The sequence below is a fragment of the Hyperolius riggenbachi genome, chromosome 1 (genome assembly GCF_040937935.1).
Source record: "Hyperolius riggenbachi isolate aHypRig1 chromosome 1, aHypRig1.pri, whole genome shotgun sequence".
NCBI lineage: Eukaryota > Metazoa > Chordata > Amphibia > Anura > Hyperoliidae > Hyperolius > Hyperolius riggenbachi.
Window position 1 is genome coordinate 327,175,487 of NC_090646.1, and position 24,781 is coordinate 327,200,267.

The 24,781-nt window shown below is 42.0% G+C and overlaps 1 protein-coding gene across 1 annotated transcript; it reads left to right on the top strand.

Moving 5' to 3' along the window:
- Positions 1-4,597: 4,597 nt before the first annotated feature.
- On the top strand, positions 4,598-24,434 carry LOC137517373 (nuclear factor 1 C-type-like). The gene is made up of 6 exons (XM_068234440.1): positions 4,598-4,643; positions 4,953-5,081; positions 5,278-5,462; positions 7,001-7,154; positions 9,542-9,627; positions 24,050-24,434. The coding sequence occupies exons 1-6, from the start codon at positions 4,598-4,600 to the stop codon at positions 24,065-24,067; spliced, it is 618 nt and encodes a 205-aa protein (XP_068090541.1). The 3' UTR covers positions 24,068-24,434.
- The last annotated feature ends 347 nt before the right edge of the window (positions 24,435-24,781 follow it).

Here is a 24,781-nt window from a genome sequence, read left to right on the forward strand (position 1 = left end):
GGAAGAACTCTCAGAAACGTGCCTTTTCTCATTTTTCTGCTACACACAAATCTGCCTCACGTATTAACCTAGCATTTGGAAATCATGAGCTCCTATCCTCTGTGTCTTCAGCCAGGTACCTCCCTAGTGGCTTGTCCGACCACGCCCCATTATAATTACTTGCTCAATACCGGCTTCCACTAACCAAACACTCTGGAGGTTAAACCCTAAATGGGTAAATGACGATAAAATCGCTGAAAAAATTACCTCTGCTATAAATCAATACTGGGAAATTAATACAAACTCAGCTTCTACTCAAATCACTTGGGATGCCTTTAAAGCTACAATATATGGGGGTTATATTAATCAAATTAGCGCATGTAGAAAGAAATTTAATACTGCCCTAAACTCATTATTAGGTAACGAAGAAAAAGCCACACAGAACTTTGCCCACACCCCTAATGACAGTACATATTCTGATATGATGCATTCTAAACAATCTCTCAATCTACACATGACAGACCTTACTAAAACATCTCTTGTGGAATGGCAACAAGCCACTTTTGAGAAGGGGGATAAGAACGGTAAATTGCTCGCTAGCATAGCGCGGGACCCACTTAAACACTCTAACATCCCTGAAATAAAATCAGACACCAGTGATATTCTTTCATCCCCTAAGGCAATCCTCGATAGATTCCAAGAGTTTTATAAGAACTTATACTCCTCCCAATTTAAGGGCACCACCTCTGATCTCTCTGAACTATTAGCAAATATACAGCTACCTTCTTTAGACAGTGAAATATCCTCTAGTTTGGATGCAGAGATAACGGAGGATGAAATCCTGGACTCCATTCTCCCCCCTTCCTCCCCCCCAAATGTCCCCGGGCCCTGATAGAATCCCAATTGAGTTTTATAAAAGATGTTTGCGAATACTAGCTCCCCACTTAAAATTAACATACAATAACTGCCTGCTCTGTGGAGAACTTCCCCCCAGTTTTTCAAAAGCACATGTTATACTCATCCCTAAACAGGACAAGGACCCCTTGGAATGTGGCTCTTATAGACCCATTTCGCTCCTTAACAACGACCTAAAAATCCTAACTAAAATTCTGACTACTAACCCATCCTTGCCCCACTTCTTTACGATATCTGATCCGGTTATATGGATTAAAAAGGGAGTAACACATCTAGAGCACATAATTACAGCTAGGAGTCTTATGCTGGGTATACACGGATCGACCCGGCGGCTCAATTAGCCGGCGGATCAACTCCCGCCGCGTCCCCGCTCGTCCCCGTGGCCGTCCGGATCGATTCTCGCTCGTCCCCGCGTACGCTTCCTTATCTTCCGCTCGATTCCCCGCTATTATCTGCCTGCGGGGATTGAGTGGGGAATCGATCCGGCGGGTCATCGGACCTGTCGGATATTATCAACCGAGCCATCAGCGGCTCGATTGATAAGGGAAAAACGAATAGTGTATGTCCAGCATGACAGACTTTAACTCCCTTAAAAACATTTTCTCACCCTCTAATAACTATTTGTTCAGGTTCAGGAAAAAACTGATAAATAATTCTCTCCATCTGTAAAAGGCTGCCTACATCTCCAGGGGGTGTGCTCCCAAGTTTAAAAAGGTATAGGGTCCCTGGACGTCAAATAAAGATACTGTATAACTATTCTCTGTATATATAACTCATATACATTCAGCTGCCTCTCTTTGTTCTAATATCGTGTAGATGTTTCCTCTGCTGAGTCAGAAAACATGTAATACCGGAGCAGTGCTTTTCAGCGCTGCTAGATTTGGGCGCAGACGGCGCCTCCATAGACTACAATAGGAATCACTCATATTGCAGCGCTTAGTGAGTAACGTCGGGTCCGTCAGAAGATGGAGCCGAGGTTACTTAAAAAACACAATAATTCGGCCTCCAGCAATCGCTGGAAGCCAAATTATTTCATTCCCCCACTATCCATGTCGGCCTGGAGGGGGAATAGTAATTAAATGGCCCGGACTTGTGCAGAAGCAGGATCAGCTATATACCGCGGAATCCTGCGCCCAACTCTACCGGCGCCGATTTCAAATGTACTCTGTAATACTGAGCTATAACCAGCCTGGGTTAACTCTACATTTTAATGAATGGGTTGGTCATGTGGATCTTGGAATACGTGTAGGTATTTATCCTGCCTAAACTACTACCGACTGCATTTGATGCAAAGGATGTTATGCGCATTTTCTCTTGTAACATGTTATATTTATTTCTTGTTCTAATCACCTGCGTGTGTTGGAGTTGGGTTATTTATGTTTGTACGTTTTGTACTGTGTTAAGAAAATTTACAATAAAAAGAATTTACAAAAAATAAAATCCAACACTGGACCAGTTTTATGAAACTTAGCAAGCAGTTTGCTAACTGTAGCATGGGAGATGGGTGGTCTCGTAGGGTGTCTCGCATTGAAATCTGCTGCAATGACCCAGTTACTGCGTTCACCAGACATCAACATAATTTCTATCCGCTCCTCATGTGTTAACCTTGGCGACATGTCAATGGCTGTAAACAAAGAGAAACTTGTAAATAACGAATGAAATAATAAAGTTACGTTAAAACCAAGCACACCATTGTTTTTCTTGTGAAATTCGCAATAAGTTTGATGTGACACATTCCTGTTGCAAAAAACAAAAGTTGGATTCAAAAAGGCCAACTTCAAAATGGCCGACATGGTCACCACCCATCTTGAAAAGTTTTCCCCTTCACATGTACTAATGTGCCACAAATAGGAAGTTAATATCACCAACCATTCCCATTTTATTAAGGTGTATCCATATAAATGGCGCACCCTGTACATTATAATAATATGGACATTAGACTATGATTATTGTAGGATTCGATTGTGAGTTTCTGTAAGGACAGTCAGTGACATGACTATGTACTCTGTAAAGTGCTAAGGAAGATGACAGTGGTATGTCCTATATAATAAACCCCCTGTGTCCCTGCATCCTGTCCTGTCCGTGAGTCCGTGCTTTTGCGCTACTGCGCATGTGTGGCACCGTTGGGACAGGAGGAGGACGGGTTCAGGGGGAGCACGTGTGTGCGTGTTGCATGGTGCGCGTGTGCATGCGGTCGCATTAGCGCAGCGGGGAGCACGGCTTCCATGCGCGCTGACATGTGGCGGATGACAGTGGCAGGAGGGGAGGGGTGTTGTGAGGGAGGTTGTAACTTGAAAATAAAATGGCAATTAAATTATTATTTTCGACACCATTATCTAAGTTGCTTTAATCAGGTGTAATGTACACATCTTTAACCCTTCACAGTCAGGTGAAGTGTCATGGTTAATAACAAGGTCACATTTACACATAGTGCATAAATCCATCAGTTATAACCGGGGTCTAGTCCTGGGAAAAGAGGTGAGTAAACTCACCCGAAAAACCCCTGCGCCACGCCAAAAATGGGCGTGGTCAAGCATAACATGGGCATGGTCATGGGTGGGGCCAAATATACATGACCTTAGAAGTGGTGTAAAAGGTCTGCCGAGGAAGTTTGAGCTCTGCCGTAGTGTATACCCCCAAAATAGATGTAATCTGACAGCATTTCACCCAAAAAAAACCACGTAATCTAGCAGAAGTTTCTCCAAAATACAGATAATATGGCAATGATTCCCCCAAAATAGACAATCTGGCAGCAGCAGTTCCCCCAACATACACACAATCTGGATGCAGTTCCCCAAAATATGCGAAACCTGGCAGCGGATCACCCAAAATACACGTAACACCCAAAATACATATAATCTGGCAGCTGTGGTCCCCCAAACATACACAATCTGGCAGCAGTTCCCCAAAATACGCGTAATCTGGCAGCAGCCGTTCCCTTAACATACACATAATCTGGCAGCTGTTCCCCAAAATACAGATAATCTGACAGCAGTTCCCCCAAAATAGGTACCCCCAGCATAGGTAGCCAGGTCTATAGATGTCCCCAGTATAAGTAGCCATGACTATAGTTGTCCCTAGAATAGGTAGCCAGGTGTATAATGTCCCCAGAATAGGTAGCCAGGTGTATAGATGTCCCCAGAAAAGGTGGCCAGGTGTATAGGTGTCCCTAGTATATGTAGCTAGGTGTATAGGTGTCCCCAGTATATGTAGCTAGGTGTATTGGTGTCCCCAGTATATGTAGCCAGGTCTACAGGTGTCCCCAGTATAGTCAGGTCTATAGGTGCTCCCAGAATAGGTAGTTAGATGTCCCCACAAGGAGGGGAGGCAGCGCAGAGAAGAGGGATCGGTGGGCAAAGCGGCAGGGAAGGGGGAACGTACCCCCCTTCCCTCACCTTGGGGCTCCCCCTTCCTCCCTCTCCCCCTCCAGAACTAAAATTTGCAGGTTGCTGGCAGCAGGCGGGACTTACCTCTTCCTTGTTCCAAGCGTCGGGTAAGTAGTGATGTCCGGTTCATTTGAGCCGGTTCTTTCCTGTGAGTTGAGTGATCCGGCTCATCACACTGAACCGAATCAGTTCAGTGGATGAGACAGGAACTGCAGCTGTACACTGTGTTCAGCTGCAGTTCCTGTCTCATCCACTGAACTGATTCGGTTCAGTGTGATGAGTTGGATCACTCAACTCACAGGAAAGAACCGGCTCAAATGAACCGGACATCACTACTTAACCGGCGCTTGGAACGAGATGGAGGTAAGTCCCGCGCGCTGCCAGCCGCACGCAAATTTTAGTTCGGGGGGGGGGGGGAGTGAGGAAGGGGGAGCCCCAAGGTGAGGGGGGGGGAGACGTCCCCCCTTCACCGCTGTGCCCATGATCTCTTCTCTGCGCTCTCTCCCTCCACACATGCTAGGGTGGACGTCCTCCAACCTCTGAAAAAAACAGGTGGACGTCGTCCACCCGCGTTCACGCCGACTCGACCTCTGGTTATAACACATTTGTTCTTTTTGGCAAGACTCTTCTATCATACCTGATTACTTTTCTGTATTGTAATTGGTTGGATAGGAATGTCTCCCACTGTGAAGAAGTCTGAATTGGATAAATCACCATTTCACAGTCCATCTCCTCAAGACACATCCCCAAGAATCAGTGGCTTTACCCAGCATCACAGGCCGGTTATAGCTGTGCACAGTGGTGAGTGAATAATGCTCAGATATACTCCTGAGTACATCATACCGTGGTTGTGAGGTCTCAGTGACAACCTACAGTATGTATGGACATATTTCTCTTTATCAGCCTTTATTGTTAAGTGTCTCATATTTTCTCATTGTGATTTTATCCCTCTCTTTTTCTCTCCCTACCTCTTTACCATTACCTCTGCACTACTTAGGCCTTGCCCGCAGTCCCCATACCTCCACAACATTACACTTCCCACCTTCCTCACTACTACCCCAGGCTGCCTCCACCTACTTTCAACATACAGCTATCCGCTACCCCCCTCACCTCAACCCTCAGGATCCCCTGAAAGACTTGGTATCCCTTGCCTGTGATGCATCCTCTCAGCAGCCTGGCCCGGTAAGCATGCAAAATGAAAGCCGCATATAATGCTTTGATAGAAACTCTAGCAAACTCTTTGAGGACATAACTGTAACATATTAAACATTTTCAAGTATAATATTTTTTAAATTGTAGACATATTGTTTTCTGTAATATATTCATATATTATCTTATAGCCTAAGTCTAGGAAAACAACTTTATGTACCCTAACAAGTCTGTAATCTATTGCAACACATTTCAGTTGCAGTAAAGCAGCCACATACAGTACATACATTGCTTGATTTTTAATTAGGTCACGTACCCATGGTTCTTTTCTTAATTCAAACAAGGTAATTTAGGCCAAGGACTGTAAAGAGCTGCTAGCAGGCAGCTCGTTTATTTTCAGTCTGGGAATGGGTCAGGGTTTTGAGGCTGCGTAAGCCACAACACTGGCCTCTGAGGGCTTCTCAGGGGAGTGACTCATGCAGAATCATCACACTGTTCTCCAGATATGATTTGCAATATAACAGCAACAGGTCTGACACCACTGTAGTAAATTCAGCAGCCACTGATGTCTGGTCCCAGAGTTTATAGGAAATACAAAAGGGGGGGAGGGGGGGGGGCAGAGAGCCCAATATAGTGTAGTATGCACTGGTAATTGATGTATATTCAAAGAGTAAGAAATAGGATACTCACAAACCAGGGTTACCTCATAGGCAACCACTGTATATGCAGGTGAGGAGATTAGACCTGTCCCTACTCAGGATTAAGAAGTCGCTCTCTGTAGCGCCTCTGTTTACTACATGCAATACTTGTGTCCACCCCTCCACCCAGGGTGGACACAAGTATTGCATGTAGTAAACAGAGGCGCCAAAAGAATAAAGTAGACTAAAATTGTTAAAAATTGCTTGGAAGGCAGCAGTGGACTTACTGTACCTCCTAAAAGCAGACACATAAACTGTCGGTTTCGAAATGACACAAATTTATTAAATGCTCCACAAAGTGTTGCAACGTGTTTCACAGGTATGATCCTGCTGCTTCAGGCAATAAAAAAAGGAGGATAAAACAGTGAACGGTCAGGGTTGCACAGAGGCGCCTGGTGCATCTGCATCCCTGACTGTTCACTGTTTTATCCTCCTTTTTTATTGCCTGAAGAAGCAGGATCATACCTGTGAAACACACTGCAACACTTTGGTGAGTATTTAATACATTTGTGCATTTCGAAACTGACAGTTAATGTGTCTGCTTTTAGGAGGTAAGTCCACCGCTGCCTTCCAAGCAATTTTTAACAATTTTAGTCTATTTTATTCTTTTGGCGCCTCTGGTCTCAGAGTTTAGGAGGTTTGGAATAGGTAACAGTTAAAACATTAGTCATACAATGATGAAATTATTATTTTGACCTTTTTAGTCCGAAAAAGACTGCAATGCTGACAAGACATATACATTTAATTTTCTAGATTTTGTATTTTGCCTGGACTTAGGCTGTAAATTAAGTTTTTTCTTTAGAAATATTGTGCCCCTTGGGAATATGCCCAAGACTATTACTGCTTTTACTTTCCACTCAATTGCTCTCTTAGTTGAATGGGAGTGGCCAGGTGAAGGTTGCGAGTCACTATATCTCCACGCAGATGCTGGCCCCACCTCCACCAGGAATGCCCCGTCTTGCATTGCCCTCCGACACCAAATCCACCACTGCATCTGATGGGGGTACCTCTTCACCCACTTCTCCAAGTGAGTACCTGTTGTGGTCTGAGGTAGTCACCAAATACTTGTATACACGTTTATAAATCTGTATTGACAGTGTAGGTTATTATGTTATGTGAATGTTGTTGAACTATTCTTTTGTCACAGACTTCCTAGTGGACTTGATCAAGTAGAACTCTACATTCATTATTTTAATAAGTATATATATATATATATATATATATATGTGTATGTATATATATATATATATATATATATATATATACAGTATATATATATATATACATACATTTATATATGTATATGTGTATATATATAGTTTTAATAGACGTATTGGCCTCAATTCACTAAGATCATGCTGGAGATAAGGTAATAAGGCAAGAGAAAACTTGCCACCACACAGTGAGAGTGTTATCTTATTTCTTCATACCTTAAAGAGGAACTCCAATGAAAATAATGTAATCGAAAAGTGCTTAATTTTTACAATAATTACGTATAAATGATTTAGTCAGTGTTTGCCCATTGTAAAATCTTTTAAATCCCTGATTCACATTCTGACATTTATCACCTGGTGACATTTTTACTGTGGGCAGGTGATGTAGCTGCTGCAGGCTTTTTTTGGCTGTTGGAAACAGCTGTAAACAGCTATTTCCCACAAGGCAACAAGGTTCACAGACAGGAAACTGCCAGAAGTACCTCGGTACTCAGAGCTTCTTGTGGGAGGCGGTTCACTACAATATCAGTCATACAGTGCCCCCTGAGGGTCTGTTTGTGAAAAGTAATAGATTTCTCATGAAAAGGGGGGTATCAGCTACTGATTGGGATAAAGTTCAATTTTTGGTTGGAGTTTCTCTTTAAGTTACCTCCACTGTAGTTAAGTTACCTCCTCTGTAGTTATTTTCACACGCAGTTAATTAACAGCCTGTCTTTAACTTTAGAATTCTGGAGTTAGTTTAAGGATTGAAGAGTTAACTTAAAGACAGAAGAGTGAACTTTAGGTTTGCCTGAGGTAAAATGTTTCCTGAATACTACTTGCCTTATCACCATGGTGATAACTATAGAAACGTTATTAAAGACAGGAGATAAGCTTAGTGAATTGAGGCCATTGTGCTTTACAGATTATTAATGACATGGTGCAATAAAATGTTCTATGATCGTAATATTTCAGATTCACTAAGGCAAATTATCTGCCGCTGCCGTTTCTTTAATTCCCAATACAAGACAGATGCCATAGTTGCTTTCAAATGAGCTTTAGGGTTTGCTGTTTTCTCAACTAATTGTTTTATGCTTTCATACCTTCAACATCGTTCACAGTATAAATTGGCTATCATTTTTTACATGGAATGTTTATGAATTGTTGTTTAATAATATTCTTTAAAATATAACATTTTCTCTCTTTGTGAAAATATGTTAAAGTAAACCTGAACTGAAAATTCTAAGTCAAATAAACATATGCACAAAATACTTACCTCCCGTGTGTTCTACTATGAATCTCTTACTCCTCTCCTTCGTCCTGTTTTTCCACTGCAATCAATGGAATTCTCCGTCCTCCATTTTGAAGATCGCTATTACCCTGTAACAGCTTCCTGGTCAGCACACTGCTAAACTGTTATATTGCCCACTTGTGCCATAAAGAAACATGGACATTACCTTCCTCATCAGTTGTCTTTTCAGTTATAACTGACTGCAATTGATAGATAACTGACAGCAACTGATATATTTCAGTTCTTACAAAATCTTGTCAGAACTGGAAGCAATTGTTGTAAGAAGAAAATGGTGAGCTTCTAAGGAACTGAAGGTGAGGTAAGTAATATTAATTTGCAGGTACATCTTGTGTTTATCTCACTAATATTATAAATGTGAAAGTTTGGATGTTTGTTACTCAATCACGCAACATTGGCCTCAATTCACTAAGCTTATCTCCTGTCTTTAATAACGTTTCTACAGTTATCACCATGGTGATAAGGCATGTAGTATTCAGGAAACATTTTACCTCAGGCAAACCTAAAGTTAACTCTTCTGTCTTTACGTTAACTCTTCAATCCTTAAAATAACTGCAGAATTCTAAAGGTAAAGACAGGCGTGTGAAAATAACTACAGAGGAGGTAACTTAACTACAGAGGGGGTAACTTAACTACAGAGGAGGTAACTTAAGGGATGAAGAGATAAGATAACTCTCTCACTGTGTGGAGGTAAATTTTCTCTTGCCTTATTATCTCCTTCATGATCTTAGTGAATTGAGGCCATTGTGTGTTAGAAAAAGTGGGCAGAGCGAACACCAGCCAAATACATACCCGGGCAATGCCGGGCCATCAGCTAATTTGAAATAATTTTACTTGGGTCAGGTTCACTTTAACATCATTCTTTGCATATGATATATTTTAGAGCGGTGTTAATTGTTTTCTTATTTTCAGCCTACTCCGCCCCTAGCACACCTCCAGCAAGCCGATCCTTTGTTGGACTTGGTCCGCGTGACCCTGGAAGCATATATCAACCACAAGTAAGTGAGAACAGGTGAACTAGTGATGCTAATAGGCATTACAGTGCTCAGTGTTTGCCAGCTTTGGCTCCAGAGTGGTGTCATGTTCTGGCAACAGGCTTGTTCTGAAGTCTAAATAAGTCTAAATAAACCTTTCACTCCCAATGGCTCTATAAATTGTTATTCCACCTACCTGTAAAGATTTCATGTTTTGCTATTGGAAAATCTAGTGGAATTCCACACATTTTTTTTATGTTTGGATTAAGTAAGGGAAAAAGTACATCCTGTGTCAGGTTTATACTGCTGTTTCTCTGTTAAGGCATTTTTCATTCACTTACAGCAGATTATTTCAATTGTAAGACGGAAAATCCATTTTTTAAGAGATGTCATAAGTATAAATAGCCCCATTAGAACCTTTTTTGTCCCAGTTTTCATTCTGGTGACAACTGAAAGTGTTTGCATTCCGCCTCTCTTTTCCTCTGCAACAAAAAGCAAAAGCAAAAAGGATCCAAACGCTCGACCTCCTCCTCAAGATCTTCACAGGTGCTGTACTCAACTTGCCAGGGCTCAGGCATGCACTGTGTAATGTCAATATTGGCAATCTTTATTCAGGGCTTGTTCACACTAAGGGCGCTTTCGTTTTTTTTTAAGTGCCGGAGATTTTTAAAATCGCCCTAAAAGCACTTGTGCAATGATTCCCTATGAGAGTGTTCACATATGAGTGGTTCGATTCCGATCCGCTCACCAAAGCATGACCTGTACCATTTTCGGGGCAATTAGCCTCAATATAATCCGAATATAATAATCCAAACATTTATATATCGTTTTTCTCCTGTCGGACTCAAAGCACTCAAGAGCTGCAGCCACTGCTCAAGAGGCCACCCTGCAGTGTTAGGGAGTCTTGCCTTGAACTCCTTACTGAATAGGCACTGACTCTAGCCAGAATTTGAACCCTGGTCTCCTATGTCAAAGGCAGTGCCCTTAACCAGTACTCTATTCAGCCAATGGACGGTATAGGGAAATCGCAAAGCGCTTGAAAAAGCATTTTGTATAGCGGTTTCCCCGGCGCTTTCATGAAAAAATACATTGTATTTATTCATTTCTGGGTGAAAGATTTCACTTCTTGACTGATGTCAGGAAGTGAAAAAACGGATCTCTCTGCAAAAACGCTTAGAAAAGAGCTTTACAAAAAATCGCAATGCGCAGGTAAGCGCCGAGAGGTGCTAAAAAAATCACAAACAAAATCGCAACACCCTGGCGTCAGAGATTGCGATTTATGATGTGAACAAGGCCTCAATCACATAATACAGAAACAGCATTCAGTGTAAAGCAAATGACTCAATTTCATGCTTGTAATCCGCCCATAGTCATAGTTGTAGCTTAAAAGTAACACACACAGAAATTAAGGCCAGATAAGGTATCCACCCACATGGGTTGCCTTGTGGCTCTTAAAGAGACAACGATTGTCAATATAGATCTTCTAATGATTCTTTTGTCAAAAAGAACAAATGTCTGAAAAACAGTAAAGACAAATGTATGCGTTTATCTCATGGACAGGCAGTGAGAAGAAATCTCTACAACAAGGGCACTGACAGCAGTAAAAGCCCAAGAGGTTCTGTCCCTCACCCATTTTATCTAAAAACAAATACAAACAGTTTAGTTGTAATTTTGTTTTATTTTAAATTAAGATACTGTTACGCTCTGTGGTATATTCTCCACAGTCAGCACGTGGTGTATATCCTGACGTGAAGGAGGTACACACGCTAGCACAAGGAACCAGGATATCCCTAGTTTAGTGGAGGAGAGGACTGACTCCAACAGGAGATGTGGCGCACAGAGCAGGCGTAGATCCAAACAGCCACAAACAATCCTTCCACTATCGTGGCTCAGCGCAAGGTAGCGCTGAGCGCATAAACCAGAACTCAAAAGATCAGGACAGGTAACAAAATAAACACTTGCTTAACTAGTCACTGCTTAAGTGACAGCAAGCGTTCATAACAAGACAGACTAAAATGAGGCAGCCAATGCGATTGCAGCGGTGGCGTACCTCACAAGGACAGGACAGGATAGTCGGAAAATACAGTCAAAGAAGGCAGACGTAATAGACACAAATATACAACAGGTATGATTTCCTAGCGTATTACGATTACAGCTATCAATGAAACTACAAACGACTGACTGACATATGTATATATCCGCGATAAACCGATATATGACATAAGCAAGGAACACTAACTAAGAACTGGAGCAGGACAAGGAACAGGACTAGGAAGGATTCGCTACTTCTACGCAGAAGTGAGCGCAATCCATGCAAGGTAACAGGAACAGGACTGAACAAGCTAAGCACGGGTGATCACGATACGCGCAACCTACCAAAACGTGCTGGAAACTGACTGACTGAACACAGGATATACACAGTTTGAGTGCGTATATATCAGCGACACTGATGTATTAACGTAACACGAATACAAGGAAAATAACAAACACGCTAGTATGCATATACTGTATATTGGCGATGAACCGATATATGATGCAAGACTAGCAAAGTAACAATTACTGATAAACAGAACAGAACTAGAAGGACTCACTGACCCCTGCGCACGAGTCAGTGCAGTCCACACAGACTAGGAACAGGGGGGGGGGGGAGGGGGGAGCGAGACAGAGTAACAGACTGATCTGAAACTATGATAGCCCGTGGAGCCCTGCAGGAAGCAGATCTGTATACTAAGGTCATCCAATGGGAGCAGGCATGCAGATTCCCACACAGATGAATGGTAATTATTCAATCCTGAGCTAGCCAGAACTGCAGAGCCACTGCAGATGGAATCAGCAACTAGTTTGAGTGCAAACCAAACTATGCAAGCAAATGCATGTAATGACATCAAAAACTGCTTGTCTTCAGTAAAACTGCAGCCAGCAGTACATGCTGCAGACGTGATCATAACAGATACTTTCTTAAATGAAAGTGCAAGCACACTTATGCATTTAATAGAAATGCCATAGGGCTGATGTGCGATAAAAACTGCAGCAAAAATGGGGTTGTTGTCTTACAGTCTGGACACATTAGCGCACATTTTTCATTAATGCTTGGCAGTCTGTAACATTCATGTGTTGTTGAAATCAGCACAGAAGTGTACAGAAGTGCTCTAGTGTGTTCAGACCCTTACCAGCTGAAATACATCTAGTCGATGAACCAAAGGTTCCAAATGTTACTCCAGGCAAACATCGTTTATCGCCAATGTAGTGATGATCAATACATTTTTCCTACTGTGCCAATTTCAATTGACCCAGAAAGAGAAACAAACTGATTTAACCACTTAAGTACCAGTGGTCTCTGCCCCCTTAAGGACTGCTACAAGAAATGGCGAAATAATGACGAATACCGACGAATCGTCCCACACATACCCGCCGCAATCACCGTCCACACTGCACACCGGGAACCTCAACAACCCACTGTTCCTGTGAGCCAGTCAGGAGCCAATAAAAGCAGCTCCTGCCTATCAGTGTAAGCCAATGGGAGCTGCTTACGTTGATAGACAGGGTCAGGAGCCAATGAAATTGTCACATTACTGCCACAAACATGCATCAATTTTATTGGAATTCCACGTGAAAGACCAATACAAAGTGGTGTACACGTGAGAAGTGGATCGAAAATCATACATCATTCCAAACTTTTTTTTTTACAAATAAATAACTGCAAAGTGGGGTGTGCTTAATTATTCGGCCCCCTGAGTTAATACTTTGTAGAACCACCTTTGCTGCAATTACAGCTGCCAGTCTTTTTAGGGTATGTCTCTACCAGCTTTGCACATCTAGAGACTGAAATCCTTGCCCATTCTTCTTTGCAAAACAGCTCCAGCTCAGTCAGATTAGATGGACAGCGTTTGTGGACAGCAGTTTTCAGATCTTGCCACAGATTCTCGATTGGATTTAGATCTGGACTTTGACTGGGCCATTCTAACACATAGATATGTTTTGTTTTAACCCAATCCATTGTTGCCCTGGCTTTATGTTTAGGGTCATTGTCCTGCTGGAAGGTGAACCAACGCCCCAGTCTCAAGTCTTTTGCAGTCTCCAAGAGGTTTTCTTCCAAGTGTGCCCTGTATTTGGCTCTATCATCTTCCCATCAACTCTGACCAGTTTCCCTGTCCCTGCTGAAGAGATGCACCCCCCGAGCATGATGCTGCCACCACCATATTTGACAGTGGGGATGGTGTGTTCATAGTGATGTGCAGTGTTAGTTTTCCGCCACACATAGCGTTTTGCATTTTGGCCAAAAAGTTCCATTTTGGTCTCATCTGACCAGAGCACCTTCTTCCACATGGTTGCTGTGTCCCCCACATGGCTTGTGGCAAACTGCAAACGGTACTTCTTATGCTTTCTGTTAACAATGCCTTTCTTCTTGCCACTCTTCCATAAAGGCCAACTTTGTACAGTGCATGACTAATAGTTGTCCTATGGACAGTGTCTCCCACCTGAGCTGTAGATCTATGCAGCTCGTCCAGAGTCACCATGGGCCTCTTGACTGCATTTCTGATCAGCGCTCTCCTTGTTCGTCCTGTGAGTTTAGGTGGATGGCCTTGTCTTGGTAGGTTTACAGTTATGCCATACTCCTTCTATTTCTGAATGATCGCTTGAACAGTGCTCCGTGGGATGTTCAAGGCTTTGGAAATCTTTTTGTAGCCTAAGCCTGCTTTAAATTTCTCAATAACTTGATCCCTGACCTGTCTTGTGTGTTCTTTGGACTTCAAGGTGTTGTTGCTCCCAATATTCTCTTAGACAACCTCTGAGGCCCTCACAGAGCAGCTGTATTTGTACTGACATTAGATTACACACAGGTGCACTCTATTTAGTCATTAGCACTCATCAGGCAATGTCTATAGGCAACTGACTGCACTCAGATCAAAGGGGGCCGAATAATTATGCACACACCACTTTGCAGTTTTTTATTTGTAAAAAATGTTTGGAATCATGTATGATTTTCGTTCCACTTCTCATGTATACACCACTTTGTGTTGGTCTTTCATGCGGAATTCCAATAAAATTGATTCATGTTTGTGGCAGTAATATGACAAAATGTGGAAAACTTCAAGGGGGCCGAATACGTTTGCAACCCACTGTACATGTCATTAATATGCCTTAAAGTGGACCCAAATTAAAAATACAAGATTTCAGAAATAAAATATCTATTTTCTAAATTATAATAATAAATAGCAGCCTTTTTTCAGCTGCATGATGACAAATATAACATATTTTACATTTATTGGAGGAACCCCTCCAGTGTTCTCCCCAGAATTTTTTCCCAGCCGGGTGGCATGATATAGTATCCGGGTGGGTCGAGATGAAAATGCAGGGCAACTCTGCTTACAGCATAGGAGGTGGTGAGGAGGTGAGCTGATGACAGCCGGGTGGTCACCAAATCTAGCCGGGTGGAGCACCCGGCTAAAAGAGCCTGGGGAGAACACTGCCCTCCCTTCCCTTCATATTGCCGGGACAGAATTCGGCAGACTGGTGGAGTAGGTGGTGTCCGGCAAAGGAGGAATTGCTAATGGCTGCCACCTGTATAACTCTAGTTATGAAAAGAGACGGGTGAAAAGCATGCACTGAAATTCTCATAGGCTTGAAGGAGTGTTTATTTATCTTTGTATGTGTCAGAGTGGTGCAACTAAATATGTTGAATTAAAAAAATGTTTGGTTTGGGTCCGCTTTAAGTGAAACAGAACATCTAAATGGGGTGGTGGGGTGGAAGGTTGTTAGCTGAGATAAGAATCCTTGTTTACACCATGCTCACAAACCTGGGAGTTGGACTGTCACAGAGGCATCGTAAATTCTGAGTTCACAAGTTCAGCTATATAGGCTGAGAAAGAGTTTTGGCATTAAATATCATCAGCCTCATACCAATATAAAAAGGTTTTTTGTCCATATTCAAGCCTTTGTCCACCGCTATGAACCAATTTATACATTTTGTTTCTGCTATTAATCGATCATTTGACATTTTTGAAGCCACCCTTCAGGGCAGTAACACGAAGATCATACATTAAGATTTCCAGGTGTGGGTTGTAGGTGACAACCAAAGGGACACGATCCTCTTTCTGGTTTTGCTTATATTTCAGGAGTTCAGTCCTGGGGATGATGTTGGCTTTCCTGATTTGGGCCTCGGCCATAGGAGGACTGTAACCTTGTTTAATGAAAGCATTCTTAAGGCAATCCAGGTGCTTGTCTCTGTCCATCCTGTCAGAACAAATCCGGTTGTACCTTATAGCTTGGATGTAAATTATAGAGTGCTTAATGTGCTTGGGATGAAAACTGTCATATTTTAGGTATGTGGGACGGTTTGTAGGTTTGCGATACACAGAAGTTTGTAAGTTGTTACCCCTGACATGGTACAATATCCTACTGCTACAGTTTTGTAAGAAATCTGTGTACTAAATGGAAACAGTGATTCTCATAAGGAGCCTAGGAGCATACTGAGATGCACAGACAATGCAAACTCTGTGTGCAGCATGCTGGAATGTGCGAGCCAACAGTAAGTCAGTAACAGCGGAGGCCAGCACTAGAAGTCGCCATCATCACCTGGACAGAAGGCACTGAAAATTGTTCTCCATGCTTGATCGGTGTCACATTTGAGGGACACTGCATTAAATGTCTATTAGGCATTTCTTGGTACTTCTCTTGGGCCATGCAAAACTGATGTCCCAGTTGGATGCATGGAACCATTTATACAGCATTTTTTTCAGTAGCCCTTTCCCCATCGCAAGTGTGAACCTAGCCTTATTCTGTCCAGCTCCAGTTCAGCTCCAGTGGAACAATATCAACATCAGACCAAACAGCTCTGATCCAGAGAGACTAACAATTTTGTGAGCCAACTCACCTTAGCTAGACAACTGTATTAAAGTATTAAAGAGAAAACTCTTACTGTTTTATATCTTGCTAACTGTGATACAATAATATTATCAGCATGTACCGCATGCTGATGCATTGTTATAGTGTGTGACAGTAGTGACAATGATTTGTCTTTGTGAGGATCCGCTCGGCTGCCTGCGCAGGCAGGCAGCTTTTTGACCACTGTTCAGGTCTGCATTCTGCAGGTCTCTGGAAGAGAGACCTTTTGTCAGTTCTGCAGCTTGCTGCTGAGGAATTTGCATACGTTTGTCATGCATATTGCCTAGCCACATCCTTTTTAGGCTTGCTCTATATATACCATGTGATATCACAGATCTGGGCTGGTCATAAGGGTTAGTCCTGTGAAACACTCTTGGAGTGTCAGCCTTGCTCTTTGTTTGAATATTAGCCTAGAGTAATTCCTGGGACTGCACTAGGCAGGTTCCCTAGTGTAGTTAGGATTGCATATCTGTTTTGTTTGTCTGTTGCGATTGTCCTGTCACAGCGGTGGTCGACAGGAAGTCGTTCTGATCTTTGTTCTTGGAGTATAGCTGGAGCAGCGGTTGCTACCAGCCATCTCATCTGCCTGTCTTGCTTGGATCGCACTCGCCTTGCGCTAGTGCTGTGGATCCTTCTGTTCTGTCTTCCTGGGTCGCACTAGCCTCTTACGCTAGTGCTGTGGATCCTATCTCTCACTTATTCCTGTTTTCGTGTATCTGTCTTGTCTGCTACGAACGCTTGCTGGAGGCTCGGTGAGGTAACCGTTAAGCAAGCGCTTGCGTCCTCTGTTTCATGTTTGTCTGTCGGTGGTTAGTTAGGCATGCTTGTCTCTGTTGTGCTTATCACGCGGAGGCCGCGCATAAACGTGTGCACTGTTGCGAATGAGTGCGGTGTTCGCGTTTAGCTAGCGTTTGTTATTTTCCTTATCTTCACATTGTATGATTTGCTGTGCCTTTGCTACTCTCGTGCTCTGCCTTGCTGTAGCCTTGTGTCACCTCTGGCAATCGCTTCTCTCGCGATTGCGTTCCTACTTCATATCTACTGTTGTGTATGCACCGTCGCAGATTGGCGACTAGTTTGGTGCACACACATACAATCTGTCCCTGTGCTCATTCTCTTTCGCAATCGCTTCTCTTGCGATTGCGTTCTCACTTGGTTTCCTTTGTTGTGTGTCCGCCGTCGCAGGGTGGCGGCTAGATTGGTGGACATACATACATTTCTCATCTGTGCTTATTCAGTCTTGTGTCACTGTTAGCAATCGCCATCTCTGACGATTGCCTTCTTTCCTGTTCTTCATGGTTGTGTGTGCACTGTCGCGGGTTGGCGACTAGATTGGTGCACACACATACCCTCTGTCGCTTTGCTCTCTCTCCTTCAGGGCTATTTTGCCCTGCGTTTCTTCCCTTCGTGCAATTCCTGTCTTGCGTCTGTGGCAGGGCAGAGGAGCTGTTCCTCTGCACTCCACAGCTCCAGCTGCCGACAGGAATTTCCCTCTACAGGTGCATTGCACCTTTTGCTGGGTTCCCTCAAATTACACGCTTGTGGAGGATTTCCGCAGTGTCAGCGCACGTCTTGTGCGCTGATCACGGAGAGAATTCCACAATCGTTACAGTCTTGATGTGTTACAGCTAGATAAAAGTTGGAAACCACAGTTATAAACGTCAGTTCTCTGATGAACAAAGCTACAGATTTAGAAAAGATCTCCTATTCTGACAACCTTATCACAGTTCATTTTACATTTCTTTCCAACATTCAGCGAAAAATCTTTAAACCCTTTTAGAAAGCTTCAGGAGGCTTCAGGAAAATGTTGTGTTGTACAATAAACTATAATACAGTAATTTAAGAAAGCAAAATTGTTATTGTCTGCAGCCAATTATTTTCTGATCGTATCACAGCTACTATACAATATCAAGCTTAAGTCACGACTTGTGCCATTTTAAGGAAATTATAAATAAATAAAGACAAACTGGACTGCCAAAATATTCAATGACAGTGACTTGTTTTGAATACCGGTTTATTGATTTCCATACACCAAAGAGAATAAGATAAAACTATGATCTAGCCTTTATCCCAAATGTACCTAATATCTCTTGTACCGGTACTAACTGAATCAGCCCCATTTGTAGCATATTATGTGAGAATGTTTAAAGGACTAATAACTGAAGTTTAAAACACCTGTCTATTCTGAGTTTTTTTTTTATTAACTTACAGTAGTGATGTGAAAAAGACAAGCTGGCCATTTATTGTGGTTAATAGGTTTAGTCAGAAACGTTTAAAATAAAACTCCAGGAAAAACCTTTTTGTAGCTTTGAATGGATTGAGAAAGATTTAAAACTGTTTTGGGGCTAAGGCCTCATTTCCATCTACATCATACCATCCGTGTTTAGAAAACACAATGCTCAATAATAACAATAATAATAATGCAGAGGGGCATCAAAATACACTGCACTGTCTAATATTTCCATCAATGTGTTGCAATTAGTTGTGAAATCACTACGCATGTTTGAATGCATTTCAGCGCATTTTACAATGCAATTCCATGTATATATGAGGAATAGAATCAATATCGCACCAGGTAAAAGGGAAGGAGCAGTGTAGTGCTTTGCCTCATGGTGGCCACCTGCGTTGTCCACAGCATCAAGATGTTCCCATTGGCATCTCGGTTCCCATTATGGGAATATTTTCATAAATTCATGTCACAGAGACAAGTGTCACTGGTAATGTGAAGTACTGATAGCTCTCCAATAGGGATACATGTAAGCATAAAGTATTGTTGTTGATGAACAAAGCAGTAGACTTTCTATAAGGTTTTTGGATCTTACTTTCCCTATACATCCGGAAAGATTTAGGACTCAGGTTAGAGCTCCAGGAGTCACTATGATAGAAAGTAAGTATTATTATACATTTATAAACACTGATACTTCGGAATATTTAATCGTGTTTCTAACTGCCTCTCAGAGGAGCTCACAATATAATGCCATTACCATTTTCATAGTCTAATGTTCCTAATACAGTCTTAGGCCAGTTGCAGGGGGAGGATTGCTGGAACCGGTTAACCTGCAAGTTAACCTACTGAGGGAACAAACTAAAGTAGAGCTACACAAAAAGGCTACACAAAAGTAAGGAGGACATGCAAACTATAGGCAGATAAGGCTCTAGCAGAACTTCAGGCTTGCCAAGTTAGAGAGCCACCATTTGTGACTCAGATGGAATTTAAAACCAGGGGCACATACACATTACTTCTCTATTTATAATCAAAAAATGTCTGGAGATAAGTTGTAATAGCCCAATATAACTGTACAAGCTAGCATTGAGAATATTTAACATAGTACTCAAAGCCTGTACAGATAAATAACTTCTCTACTGTTTCCATTTTTTTCTCAGATCTTTGTGTTATGTATATATGTGCAAAGCTGATAGTTAAAGTAAATATTTTATAAGGATATCATCATAAATGTACTCCATGTATCCAGAGTGTTGCGGGAGCCCTGACAACTGAAATATTGAGCTCTCTAGGCTAAGGTGGCCTCATTTACCCTTAGCAAAGCAAACTTACCAAAGGTGAACTTTGCATAAGATATGTTTCTGGATTTTGTTCCCCCAGTGGTGCTTCTGAAAACCATTACTTTTAGGTTATTATTAATAATAATAATAATAATTTAACCACTTCAGCCTACAGCTTCGAAAATCTTATGCATCCAAGCAATGTTCACCTCCCATTCATTCGCTAATAACTTTATCGCTACTTATCAAAATTAATTGATCTATATCTCGTTTTTTCCGCCACTAATTAGGCTTTCTTTAGGTAGTACATTTTGCTAAGAGCCACTTTACTGTAAATAGATTTTAACAGGAAGATTAAGATAGAAATGGAAAAAAATCATTATTTCTCAGTTTTTGGCCATTATAGTTTAAAATTAATACATGCTACGGTAATTAAAACCCATGCATTTTATGTGCCCATTTGTCCCGCTTATTACACCATTTAAATTACGTCCCTATCACAATTTATGGCACCGATATTTTATTTAGAAATAAAGGTGCATTTTTTCAATTTGCGTCCATCACTATTTACAAGCTTATAATTTTAAAAAAATTAATAAGATACTCTCTTGACATGTATATTTAAAAAGTTCAGACCCTTAGGTAACTATTTATGTAGTTTTTTTTTTTAATTGTAATTGTTTTTATTTTTTTTTTAATACAAAAATGTATTTAGGTAATTTTAGTTTGGGAGGTAAATAGCCAATTTTAGATGTAATATAATGTATTTTTCTATTCAATACAGGTATGTGGGTGCAGTTTACTATTTGGCCACAAGATGGCCACATTCAAAAAAGCAGCACCACTGCCTATCTGGACGGATATATGCGTCCAGATATGGCGAAGTGGTTAAATAGACCCAGCATCTTCCCTGGTGCTGTACAACAGCATACAGGGTATGACTATATGCTGATGCAGTGAATAAATCAACTACAGATTTTTACACACACAATACACTGCATTGTGAGCCAAAATGGGAAGAGAGCTCTGGCCAAAAGGCCTTTACAGTCTAAAGGTTTAAGGGATAGGACAGTAGGTAAAGGGAAGCTGTGTATGAGATGGTAGAAATGGTGGTCAGTGGGCGAAATGTCCTAGGTAGGAGAGCATGCTTGCCTGAAAAGGTGAGTTTTCAGATTGCACCTAAAAAAGGTAAGTGTGAGTGAGTGGCGGATGTGTTGAAGGTGGATGTCCCAGAGGAAAGGAGAGGATCGAGAGAAGTCTTGTAAGCGAGACTGAGAAGAGGTTACCAGAGAGGAAGACAGGATAATATTTTAAGTAGAGCGGAGTTTGCGTGTAGAATGGTATCTGGAAATATGTTTATTTAGATAAGAAGGTTGTGGAAAGCTTTGTAGGCGAAAGTAAGGATTGTAAATTGTATCGTTTGTGTAACTGGCAGCCAGTGAAGGGACTGACAGAGTGGGATAGGGCTGGAGAAGCAGAAGGAGAGGTGGATGAGTCGTTCAGCAGAGTTCATGATGGACTGTAGCGGGGCTAAATGTTTAGCAGGAGGGGGCTGCAGAGTAAAGAGTTGCAATAGTCTAGTCGTGGAATAATCTGGGCATGCACCAGAAGTTTGGTAGTGTCCTGTGTAAGAAAAGGGCTGATGCAGGAGATGTTTTTTAGGTAGAGGCGACAAGAGGAGGATAGTTTGTCAATGTGTGGTTTGAATGAGAGACTTGAGTCCAGTATAACCACTAGGCAACAAGCCTGGGGGACAGCCGTTATTGAAGTGTCATCAACAGAAATAGTGACGTCAGGAAGCGACATTGATTTGTGAGGTGGGAAGATTACCTTTTCAGTCTTGTCCATATTGAATTTTAGAAAATGGGAAGACATGAAGGAGCAGATTGCATTGAGACAGTCACTGTTAAAGTATCCAAGTCAGGTGTGGAAAGGAAGTTTTGGGTATAGTCTGCGTATAGGTGATATTGGAAGCCAAAGGAACTGATGAGCTTACCAAGACCATAAGTGTAGATCGAGAAAAAGGAGAGGTCCATGGAATGAGCCTTGGGGAACTCCAACAGTGAGGGGTCGTGGAGAGGAGGTTGTACCGGAGTTAGCGGCTCTGAGAGTTCTCTCTGTGAGATAAGTGGAAAAGCCATTAGAGAGCAAGACCCTGAATGCCCATGGATGAGAGGATTTGGAGAAGGAGAGGGCAGTCCATTGTGTTGAAAGTGGAAAAAAGATCTAGGAGGATGAAAATAGAGTAGATTTAGATTTAGCATTTGCCAGGTCGTTTGTTACTTTGAGTAGGGCAGTTTTGGCTGCATGGCTGGAGCGGAATTAAGATTAGTGGATGTACAGAGGCGCCAAAAGGATAAAATATGCTAAAACGTTTAAAATATTAGAGTGGCGGTGGTGGACTGGCCACTCAAAAATAGACATAATGCTGTCGCTTGAGATACAGACAATTTATTCACATACTCCACAAAACAACTGCAACGTGTTTCACGGGCACAATCCCGCTTCATCAGGCATTAAACAAACGGAGTATCACACAGCTGTAGGTCCAATATACGCTTGGCACCTCTGTCATCAAGATTGGTGGTTGTCAAACAGAGAATTAGTGGTGAGGTTATTTAGGTTCAGCAATTTCAGCGGAGAAAAGAGCTGGGGAGGCTGAGATAAGATTTATTACAGTGGACACATTTATGATTACATTGGAATCTGCTATTCAGAGTTATGATGTAGACTAGTAAATAGTCACATAGCAGTCGGTAATGTGATATTATGGCTGTCAATCCCTTTTAAAAACAAAAAAGTTAGATACTTACCTCAGTAGAGGTAAGTCACTGGATGTTCCAGAGGGAATAAGAACATGCTACTGCACAGGCAGTCAGTGCACCTACACAGTGTGGTTGCGCTCGTACACAAATGGGATGAACATATTCGGCAAGTCCTTGTAGAAAATGTTCTGAGGATACCAGTGCTGGAACAGTGATTTTGAGGGAGATGAGGAAAGCTCTAGATTACCTTTACTGAGGTAACGTAAAAACTTTTTCTCTAAATTTCCCTTTAGGGACCCTTTAACTTTAGGGGAATCATCAGCAGGACTAAACCTAAAATTAGACAATGCAAACTCTTGAGCAGCCTAATTGATAAGTTATTGAACAATTTTCTCCTTGGACGTTGATGTATTCTCAGTCCTTTATGTTTTATGGAAGGCACTGCCCTGTTCGATGCAATGCAATGCTATGGGGCGCCAATGGTCTGCTGCTGCTTCCCCACCCCCAAGCGACCTAGATTTTCCATCCTGTCTGATCGACACTTTAGATCAATTTTTGGTCAGAATTCATCAAATTGAAAATTTAAAGGAATCTATTCACACTCAATTCGATCACAGTAAACGAATCTGCAGGGAATTGAATAGGAAAATGGATGTGTGTATTGGCACCTTTAGACTTGTTGCTTCAGTAATTTTGCTGTATCACATGCATTTTTTTTTAAACTTTGTTTACATTTTAAACTTATTTGGGGATGATAGGGAAACATGATAACATGCAACCAGGTTGTTTTGACACAATAAGAGGCAGGGAGATACAGGAAGATATTATAAAGAATCATGTAATAACACACTTCCTCGGAAGCGTCCTCCCATGGCGTCCTCTTCGTTCTCTCTGTTCGCCCGCAATTAGCCCCGGAAAGTCCTCCAGAGCCAACTGCGCAGGCTCGACCTGGCCATGCGCGCACTCCTTTCATGTTCACGTCTCCTGGCGATGGGAGCGAGACATGGGAGCATGCCTGGCCGGAGTGTACATGCACCGACTGGCCCCAACTGGCAGATTTTTGGGGGGTCAATACCAGGCGAAGGGAGAGAAAGAAGAGGACGCCGCGGGATCGATCAGGCTGGAGGAGGCTGGAGAAAGCCCTAGGTATGTATATTTTATTGGGAATCATTTGTCTCTAGTACACTTTATGTTGTTTTTAATACGTAACTAACAGTGAACATATAGACGTAGTTTATCTTTTTGTTATGTATTTCCATTGTAACATTCGCATTGTCCTATTTCTTCCTCAGTCTTGGTACTTGGGATAGCAGTGCTGACCTACCTCCCATCTACTGGAACCAGCAGACAGAAAATGAGGGTCTCTGCATAGGTCCAGGTCTACAGGACAGAAGATAACAATGTTTTTTCTTACGTAATATGCTGGTACCACAGAACGCAAAAAGACAGCTAAATCCTGTAGCAGTTTATTTTGGGACGAAGACAACGTCATGCCATATCTTGATGGACCAGGGCTATTGTTCATATTTAAAGAATAATAAGCAAATGTAAATGAATATGATGTTAATCTTAATTTACTCATGAACCCAATTATGGAAGAGTTGACCATCCAACCAGCAAGAAGGGGAAGAAGAGTGAGCTTTTTGTGTGAATAACTATATAAATGAAATAACTGCATTGCTTATTTACTCAGATCTACTCCATCCCAGAAAGGTTTTACCTGTTCTTGTCTGAATGACTTAAACTTACGACAGTTTGGCTTTAAGCTAATACAAAAATACTGTGCAAAGCACCTTAGCCTCCTACTTGGGCCCTGTCTGTAACTACAGGCACCTTCTTGTACCCAATGCATGCCTTAGTATATGTGTGTGTGTGTGTGTGTGTGTGTGTGTGCGCGTGCGTGCGTGCGTGCGCGCGCGCGTGTGTGTGTGTGTGAGACCGCTGACCATTTTCTGCATAATAAGTTCTTTGGAATTCACTCATAATGTGACATTGTTTTATGTTAGCAAAATAAACTTATAATG